At 39.8% G+C, this 10,222-nt stretch overlaps 1 protein-coding gene across 3 annotated transcripts in view; it reads right to left on the reverse strand.

Moving 5' to 3' along the window:
* Positions 1-6,304, reverse strand: part of creb5b (cAMP responsive element binding protein 5b) — a 37,536-nt gene extending 31,232 nt beyond the window's left edge. For 2 of the 3 annotated variants that reach the window (XM_044034429.1, XM_044034427.1), the window contains exons 1-3: positions 6,163-6,304; positions 1,537-1,614; positions 1,143-1,236 (exon numbers count right to left, since the gene is read on the reverse strand). In XM_044034429.1, coding sequence (XP_043890364.1) covers positions 1,143-1,236; positions 1,537-1,614; positions 6,163-6,192 — 202 coding nt within the window. In that variant the 5' untranslated portion in view covers positions 6,193-6,304. The remainder of the gene's footprint in view (positions 1-1,142; positions 1,237-1,536; positions 1,615-6,162) is intronic. The other variant, XM_044034430.1, reaches the window with a different exon arrangement.
* Positions 6,305-10,222: the final 3,918 nt, after the last annotated feature.

Here is a 10,222-nt window from a genome sequence, read left to right on the forward strand (position 1 = left end):
AAAGATCCCCATCAGGATTTCAAAAGATCAACAACGTTACCATTTAGAAAACATCTCCTCTATAGAGAGATAGTAAACTTGATGGCCCCATTTCAGCTGATAAAGTACAGATCCCACCTACGGAGTGGGGGTCTTGTTTGTTGAACTCAGTCAAGCTGTGGTATTCAGCTTGACATTGTGGGGGTGCTCACAGATCAGGTTTCAGACAGTTGAAGGTGATTTTAGGATCAGGCTTGTTTCAAAGGCTAAAAGCATACTTCATGGTCTGTTTATCCATTCTGGCTAGACTGGGGATTGACTTCAACTTTCATCATGACCTGTGTACCCAAAATACATTTTTACTCCAAAAATATTACCTTCTTTTTTTTTTTACATTTGAGAAGCTCAAGTTCTAATAAAAAAAAAAACCTTTGAGTCAATGAAAAGCTTATGGAAATAGCAAGTTCAGTTCAAAGTGTCACCATATGAGGGTGAATTGTAACTTCCAGTACAACTCATTTTATCCCGGGTTCAAGGTCAAAGTAAGAAAAATGCCCAGAGCTGTAACTCAGACAAGAGGCAACGAGTACACCTGGCCTAGAAAATCTGATCCTTCTGTCCTCCGAGTGTAAATAATAAAGAAGACGCAGCAATCTCAACAGCGTGGCTGCAGCAGCACACAGTGTCGTCTAGTGTGGCAGGGACGGTTTTAAGGAACGGAGATCTATACTCATGGATTGGCCTTGGGTTGACACATGCGTGTGTCGTACACGATCTATGGATGTGATGCATCGCTGTGCATCCCATCATCCATACAATTACTGTAAGCTTCGTCCCATTCATTCCAGAATAAGGTATACAAGGTAACAGCGAAATTTAACTTAACATGCTTCAGTTAGATGTCAGCGTTTCTTCCTCCCACAGTGCGTAAGTGGTATGCACCACAGAGAGCTGAGCAGAGAGGAAGCATACATGGTATCATTTACATTACTGTAAACAACTGGTATAGACATGCCATAAAGTTTGCTGATGACAGACATGTGCGTCTGCACATGAATCACCACGGGCGCACACACACACACCTGCGGGAGAGCGACAGGTTCACAGAGATCCCTGCTGAGGTGGTGTGTGTGTGTGTCTGCACTGATGTCGCTGTAACTCACCTGATAACATGTTGTCGTTCTTTATGGAGGGGAACTTTAGGGTCATCTCATGTTTGTGTCGATGTATCATCAGATGGTCCTCGGTGGGGAATCGCTGTGAAGGCAGGAAGACAAATGAGTGACAAATATTAACAACTGTTATAGAGCATCAGACTTAGTGTTATTTAGGAGGCTTCATAATAGGAAGTCTTTTTTTTAAGATATCTGCAGCAATATTTACCGTTTCACTGTGTTCCATGCTGTTCTGTTTCTTCCTTATACATGAGGCACTAACCTCCTTTCTCAGGCCTCCTCATTATATACCTCTTCATATTACACACATGCGCACACACGCGCGCACACACACACACACACACACACACGCTGTTGTGTTGTTTTGTCTTAACACACTCACCTGAGAACATCCAGGAGCATTGCACACAAACGGCCTTTCCTGGTCTGAGTTCATCACTCTGGCCGAATTCTCATAAAACTACAAGCAAAACAAAAGCAGAAAACATGTAAAGAGAGGAGTTCAACATTAACTTTACTTACACATAAAATTGTCATTGCACCTGAATCAACAGTGTTTAATCAGTGTTTCAACTGCAGTAAAACATACAGTTGTGCCATCTGATCCAGAGCATATTTCTCTGTTGTGGTAACAATAACTGCTCTCTATTAGTGATGTGAAAAATTTACTTTTTTCACTAATTTAGCTGAACATGAACTTGAATATCAAGACAAGCTGACATTGCGGAGTAGTTCCAAGATTTGCAGGTAAATATTTAACATTTTCAGCCAGTAAACACTGCACATGTCACCAAGAATAGCAACAGCTCTGTATGAAGGATAAAGGCAGGGTGAAGTAAATGTTTTCTAAGAAAAAAAAAAATAAAAAAAGAGTACAATAATAAATCAATTAATCAAGTGTTAGTTGATTTCCTTACTTACTGCTGTTGTCGCATATGTATGTGTTAGTAATTGTGCAGTACACGACAGTCACAGCTATGCATCACGTCATATAGTATACACTGGCTTCAGTTACTGCTTCAGACGCTTTATTATTTCAAAAGAGAGAACTCAATTTTCCAGAAAGGAGTGGTTGGTGCGCCTGTCGTCGGCAAAAAAATAAGAAAAAAACTTAACTAGAACAAAACCACGTACAAATGAAAGGCCTACAACTATTACCCTGTCTGCCTTTTAATTGCAGAAAAAACAATCAAATCATAAACATAAAACAAATGTTTTTTCACAAAATGCATCAATAAAGTGATCATTCTGAAGTGCACTGCACTACAATGGCTGCGCAAGTAACAACTTACTTGTACAAAAGTATTTTCTTCTAAAACAAATACATTGAGAGGCAGAAAAAGTAAAAATACATTTTTATAACACACAGCAAATGTGTGACCCTTCCTCTGCCGTACACACTCAGTGCTGTCAATGGAAGCCTGATGAGGCTCGTGACTCATTTAAACTTTATTCTTTCTCTGATTAGTATGATTTGTTTTAATGATATGTTTGTGTTAAAACATCAAATACAGATGTGCTTGGTTAATTTAATTACAATACATGAGCGCACTTAAAATATTACATAGTGAAGTAAGCTCCAGAAAAAAAGTATTGAAGTATTTTAAGCACTTTATCTTACATCCAACAGCATATCTGATGCTCGCTCAGTTCTGTTCCACAGAGTCTCTCTTATGAAAGGTCTAATCGTTGTCCAGGAGAACGACGCAGCGAAAACGACCAGTGAGCAGACGCCACATACCGGCTCTACACAGATGTTCAGCACCTTCTGACAGTTTGTTTTATTTAGCCGTTCAGATCGTATGAGCATAACGTCCAGGTAACGTTACTATCACATTCAGGAGGGCAACCAACTGATGTCTGAACCAACATAACAACAGTGTTTTTCAAACTGTTTAACTACATACATATGACCAAAAAAAAAGAGTAATAAATCATAACAAGAGCAAATAACGTTTCTCACTCTTTTTTTTAAACTATGTTTGTACACAGAATATTATTTGTAACTAGACATTTTCGGGAGATGTGATTAATTACTGAATCACAGCTTAATTTTTTGCATGCTTTTTTTTAAAAAAATGTGCACATAAATCTTAAGTAAAAAGACTGGGAACATTTTTGTAAATTTATTTGGTGACCCCAATCTCCTGAGACCTGTCTTTGGGTCTGGATCCAGTCTCTGGGAACGACTGACCTGGATCTACTTAAATAGTAGTTTGGTCAAAAACACATTGGCTCTTTATTGGTGACATAAAAGATCACTGACTCCATATTTTGACTGATAAAAAAGTGCCGGGTTGAGAGACAAAAATAAGTCATTATAATGTGGGTGTGTGGTTTGTTCTCTCAGTGATGACTACAACGCCTAAAGGACAAACATGTAGCTCTCACTAACTGTACACAGACAAACAACGCAAACGTCACGAGGCCGGTAACGCATCCCGACTTCAACTCGTGGTGCCGCATGTCACGTGTCGAGTATGAATGCTGTCATACACCATGTACATGTGTGTGTGTGTTTCTTCAAGCACAGTCAAAACACTCCAATATTGTGTTATGCTAAGCAGTGCTGTTTTTCTAACAAGCTGTACTTCATAACCAAGCCTGCAGAACAGGGTCTGGACAGGGTCTCTCTGTCAGAGAGCAATGAGCCCTGCTCTCTCTTTCTGTCACCATGTTCATTCGCTCTCTTCTACTGGGCCCCTAAAAACCTCACCTGGTCTCCTTTGACACAACAAACATGACCAACGTTGCGGATCTCAACATCCAGCCCAAACTAGACCCCAGATGATGGAATAGCTATGTTCTTCTGAAAGCCATTCTTCTTTTTCAGGCCCAGGTTTAATCTCATATGCAGTAAAGGCTGTTGGCACATTTATTTGGCTTTCTTCCTGAACACGTGCACAACTATGAATCCCATTTAAATCAGAAACTTTCAGTGGAAAATCTTTCGCTAAAGAGCCCTAATGAAGGCACTAATTAGAGGTTGAGCATCCATGACTTTTAAAACAGATGTAGAAATTAAACTCTCGCCTTCCTCTCACTGTTTCTAAACTGGGACTTGATCATTTCATCACATTCTCCGGGAAATTCAAACCACATGACACATAAAGGACTTCTCAGCGTTAATTCTGTCAATTATCCGACAGGTTTCTCACTTCAAATTATCAGTACTCAATGTCCCCCTCTTGGCTCTCATTTTATATAGATGTTTTAGTTTAGCAGAGGAAATTTGGTTACACTTTTTATTAACTATATCCTGATGTGGGCGAGGGGAAGGATTAAGGTCCGGCGTTCGATTTCAAGAGGAGCTGGGCTGGAATTCTCCAGGTAGAGAGCATATAAGAATTTAAACAATATGGCGAGGGTGAAAGACGGGTTGGGGTGCAAAGGCATATTGGGTTAAAGCAAGCACAAACATGCACAGCAATTCAAATCTCCAGCTCCCTATAGAACGGGCCTTTGACAGCACAAGTTCAAGGTAGGATCAGGGTGATTCCCTGAGGCGGGGAACATGGCCCTCTTTGACAATGAAGGCCTGAACTTCAGCTTTTTGACTGCATGCGTGACAAAAAAAACAAAAAAAGGGGACTTCTGTGATATAAACCTATCAATTACAGGTCTCCTCCATGACATGCAAACTGTTGATTGGGCTGTGATTGGTGTTTCTTGTCGTTTGACTGCTTTCTTTTTTTAACATGAGTACAATTGTTACCATGAGGAAAGTTTCACCTTGAGCAAATGCATCAACAAATAAACTCACTGTAGGTCACATTTCATTGCTGCCATGAAACACTGTGTTGTAATCAAGCTCAACATTGTGCATCAAGGTTACTAAATAACATCCAGGAAGACGAATGTTGATACAGTGACTTTATAGCTGTGTTTATTTATCCATACTGTGAAGTTTGACGTTTGACCAATTAGCCATTTAGTTAAATTTTAAGTCTTGTAGGTTATTAACACTTAAATCATAACTAAAAACCATCATTTTTGCAAATCAATTATTTTCTTTATCTATGTCCCCATCATTTCAATACTTCATAAGGTGTTATTCATGGCGACCATTTAAAGGGAAACGATAAAAGTGCAAGCCTGCAAGAACAATAATTCCAAGCAGCGCGCGCACGAGATTCAAGTGGTTATTGATAGTGTTGTCCCATAAACATAATGACATCGCAGAGTAATCAAATGATTGAAACATCTTTCTTTTCTTTCCGCGCCTCGTCAGCACAACCTTCCTGAAAGTAACCCTCAACATCTCAGCGCTTAATCAAATATCGACTGGCCTGCAGAATGACGTCATGTTAGTCACAGAGCAAGAGAAAAAAGGGGGACATCAATTTCATGGATAAATCAGGAGCATCACTCTTTTCTTTTCTTTTCTCTTCTTTTCTTTCTTTTTGTTTTTTTTTTTTACTGACAAACCACCGAGCAACCATTTGCCCCCCACACACACACGGTCTCTGGCGAACCGCAGCGCGCACAGACAGACGCCGGCTCCGTGCGCGTATTTATCCCGAGATGGGACAGCCGTGACAAAGAAGCAGAGATCCGGCTCTTGTGCTTTAAAACCCGAGATATAAAAAGCAACGGGGGCACATGCACAATCTGATTTAAACCCAATGCGTCCTGGACAGAGGCCTGACCGCACTGTGTGTGCGCTTTGGATGAATTCTTGCAGACTTGTCTCCGCTGCGTCCTGACAGAGCAGCAGCAGCAGCAGCAGCAGCAGCACTTGACTCCGCGTTCAACGTCAACCACAGACAGTCAACAGACAAACACACACACACACAGACAGAGCAATAACACTGACATGACAGCGCAGTCACTTCAACCAAACTAACGCCAGACTTCTCCTCTCCTTGCAGCCTCGCATGAGTTGAGGGGGGGGGGGGAGAAAAGAATTACCCACATTCGTCTTGAACGGGACGGGAACAAAACAAGCTGTTGCACGAAAGAGGAGGAAAAAAAGTAAGAAGGAGCGCGTCCAACAGACACCACAAACCTGCAGAGGCGCATGCACGGTCCTCTGCATGCTGCTACGAGGCTTCCAACTCACCAAACAAGTGTAGAAAATGTGAAGCAGTCTCTGAGAAGAAACCACGTTGGACTGAGAAAAGATTACAATACGATCTATTTAGAGAAGCATAACGTCACCCCGGGGTGACGTCACGTGGGATTCCTGAACTTCTAAATCATTGCGGTCCGCTCGGAGGCGGCGCGAGGGCGGAGTTTGCACATGCACACAGAGAGAGGCAGCGTGGATGGACAGTGTGCACGGGTGTGGTGCAAACATCTCCACCGCTGACCGATTACACGTGCAAATAAGGATCTATGTGTACAGGATATATATATATGTATGTAAACTACTGCATCTTCTTATGGAGATGACTTACTGCACTTTACTGAACTTTAACAAGCATGATGGGAATATTACAATAGAGCAGCCACTCCTGAACTTTAAAATACCATTAGCCAATTTATATTTATAAACCAAAACCTTTAATCACTGACCTATGACCTATACTGCAGGACTCTCAAGGCCCCTGTGGCCGTACACTTATTTTAACATCGTAATGCAAACTGACCCAAACTGACCAAGATTGATCAATATTTATATTTATAATAATAATAATAATAATACATTTGGTTAAATTCATCACATTATTAAATTCAACATTTAATTATGTAAAAGCTTGTCTAATGTTTTAATTACTGATTAAACGTTATTATATACTATATATCAAAACAAATATAATTTAAAATTATAATCACTAAATAGTTATATTTTTTTCTCAAACTGTTGGACTTTTTACTTGACCGGTCCCCTCCTGACCAGCCTGGAAGTTCACTGGCCCCCAGGTCATTTTGAGTTTAAGGCCCCTCCAGTGTGAATGTGAGGGGTCAACAAATCCACTGGTACCTGCTATAGAAAGGAGTAGCATGCATTAATACCCGTGGCTTCGTTTATTTACTTCTGTTTACTTCATAAAAGTGATCGTGAATGTTTTTACTTTGAAAAAGTTAACTTCACTTTTACAAGACTACTTATTTTTCATGACTTTTCACGGTCCACCACACTTTGGGAAGAGTTTGGCTGCTTCTAATTGTGAAGTCACAATTGAATTTTATTTGTTTTGTGTGTCAGGAATAAATAAAAGGATTCCTCTGAGGAATCCAAACTTAGTTGACAGCAGACCAGGCCTGGCAACCAGGATGTTGTGATTGATTGAGATTGTTGTGAAAGGGCAACGTTTCTCAATTAATAATCAATGAATGTAACCAAAGAATAGCTTAAAATGGCTAAGCGTGAGAGTTCACTCTCTCACTCACAAGTGCACCAGGGTGCTGCAGTGACATCCACATACCACATCTGTAGTGAGAATCTTTTTACTAGACAATTAAAGAACAATAAATGCACTCTCTTTTGTCGAATTTGTTCATTCGGACCGCTGTAGGAACACAGTAACACAAGATGGCAGCCTCGATAAAGCAAGGCCCGACTTTAAAGTACACAAGAAATGATTGTTCTATGCCAAGGTGAACAAAACCATGCAATCCTTATTTTAAAGCAATTATACACAGGTATATTCAATTTCTGCAAAAAAAATAAATAACACTAAACACTAATACTCAAAAATAGATACTTGTAATATGGAGAGTATAGCCTCTTTCGTTCTAACTTTGAACACTGAACCTCTGTCTTTGTATTGTGTAAGACTCAAACTGCCAGAATCAAGTCCTGCAGGTTCAACAGTAATGAAGTTGAGTTCATAAGACTTCAAGAAAAAAAAAAATGAAGTCATCAAAAATCTGCTTTAATGGTGCCGTGTTTGCACATCCAGCTAAAGTCACATCATCCTGATACAAGTTTGAGTTGTGTCCACGGGTAGCAGGTGGTTGTCTTTCTACTGGGACATGACGTTGAGCCCTTATTAACCTCATATTCCTCTTAAATTTGTTTTCAGTGTTGTAATCTGATCAAACGATGTTATAGAAAAACCTCTTTGAAACAAGGATCCGCTTCAGACAAAATCCTTTAAGATTATAAAACATACCAGGATCCACCTGATGCACCTGATATTTTGAATCAAAGTAGCGCGACACAGTGAGCCATGAGTTCTGAAGAGCTCAGTTTTATACGCCCAGTTAGTAATCAGCCTTGTGGACAGTTTTTTGACACAACAACCACAACTGAAAATCAATACGCATTTCAACTTTTCTTTTCAAACATATGACAACATTTATCCTTCCCCAGCGGTGCAGAACTAGGCAGAGCTGACTGTTTCACTTACAAATGAATAGAAAATGCAAAATACACAGCTGTTTCATAATGTTTTATCTGAAATAAATGCTATTAGCCACGGCTACAGCACATTAAGGAGATTTAAACAGCTTTGGAAGTACAAAGCTTTTATATGTTCCAGGTCTGTGTGACAAGCTGGTGCCAAGTGGCTGTGATTTCTTGGGCCACAGACGCTGTTAGTGAAGCCATCCTCAGCTCCAGGGATTAATGACTCCTCACACATTAAGAAATGTTTACCACTCGCCTGCTACCACTCCTCCAGACGCATTAAGAGCTCTGTCACTGAAACAATAACGCAGTCTGAAAAACACTCATAACTCAGAGCTTCTCCGCCTGTGTCTTCTAACCAGAGCTTTAATCTACGTTTATGACATCCTTTTGTCTTTTTATTGCCAATATATTTCCCAACCAATCCAAACATTATGCTCCCAGAGGAGCAGACTATTAAGGCAGGAAAGCGCCGATACAGTTTGGGTCAGTGACCCACACTAAAGTGGATTTGATCTATATTATACTAAACCTTTTATTATTATGCCTTTGTGCAGGGCTTCTGGGTAAGATCACCTTGGGGTGATTAGCACCTCCAAGGATGCTTTGTTGCTGCAGGTGCAAGAGGTGAAGGAGGCTAAATAACACAGGTGTCATACAGCCTTTCATTTTGTAAATAAAATATTCACAAATAGTTTTTACTTTGCACAGCAATCAGAAATGGAAAACTGTTACACCAAAACACTTTTCCTGCTAAAAGAAAATAAGAGTGGGGCAGCAGAGAAGGACATGTTGGGCTGTTGGTATTACTGCATTACACACAGCAGAACAACTTAGCACAGGAAGTGAGGTGACCAAGTCTATCTTCTCTTCCAATGCTCCCATGTCATGTTGCCTGTCCACGAGAGGATAGAAACAAACTCTAGTGCTCTTTGCATGCATGTAGTGTTTAAGATTCATCTCCTATAGCCACTTGCATTCACTCTAAAATGTAAATATGTCAAATTAAATTAAATCTCAGTTCATAAAAGAGATTGACCCCAGTGGCTGACCATCAAGCTTGTTTTACTAAAACATAGTGGTCAGGCTCCTCTCAAGATTCAAAGAGTTTATTGTCATCTGTACAGTAAGAAAAACATGTTTCTTTGTAAGAAATAGATAGATAATTAAGCAATAACACACAATAAGGGCAGTACAACTGGAAATGCAATCATCTGTTATATACAATGAATTATGAAACATGACAATTATAAGTATAGCTGTGCATGTTGGATGTGGAAGTTCATGTGCAAAATTAACTTAATGTGCAAAATAATAGTACTATCTCGATTTCCAACTAAACCTTATCGGGAAGCTTCTTTTAACATTTAGAGCATGTCGATATGAACAAACTGATATGTTGTTCAGTAAGGAAAACATTATTGTTTTACTCACCAAACGCGCCAAAGAAAAAAAAGATTTATTAGTGAGCAGGTGACAAACATTTTCATCATATAGAATGAGAATCTAATTCATAAAAACACTGTACTGCATGAGCTGGGAGCTTCCCTGTAGTGACTCCTGTACCAGAACACTCAAACCTGTGACTGATGTGTGCATTAGGTGGCTGGTGAATGGTGCTGCCTGTGTATAATGGCTCTAAAGATTTATAATAGTGAATTTTGTCTGTGCTCAGCATTTATGACATTAAACTCCTCTATGTGCTCAAACTGGATTATGAGCCACATTAGTACAATATGACTGTGTCTAGCTTTGAAAAGTGTGAAAATTA

The sequence above is a fragment of the Solea senegalensis genome, linkage group LG9 (genome assembly GCF_019176455.1).
Source record: "Solea senegalensis isolate Sse05_10M linkage group LG9, IFAPA_SoseM_1, whole genome shotgun sequence".
In the NCBI taxonomy this organism is placed as follows: Eukaryota; Metazoa; Chordata; class Actinopteri; order Pleuronectiformes; family Soleidae; genus Solea; species Solea senegalensis.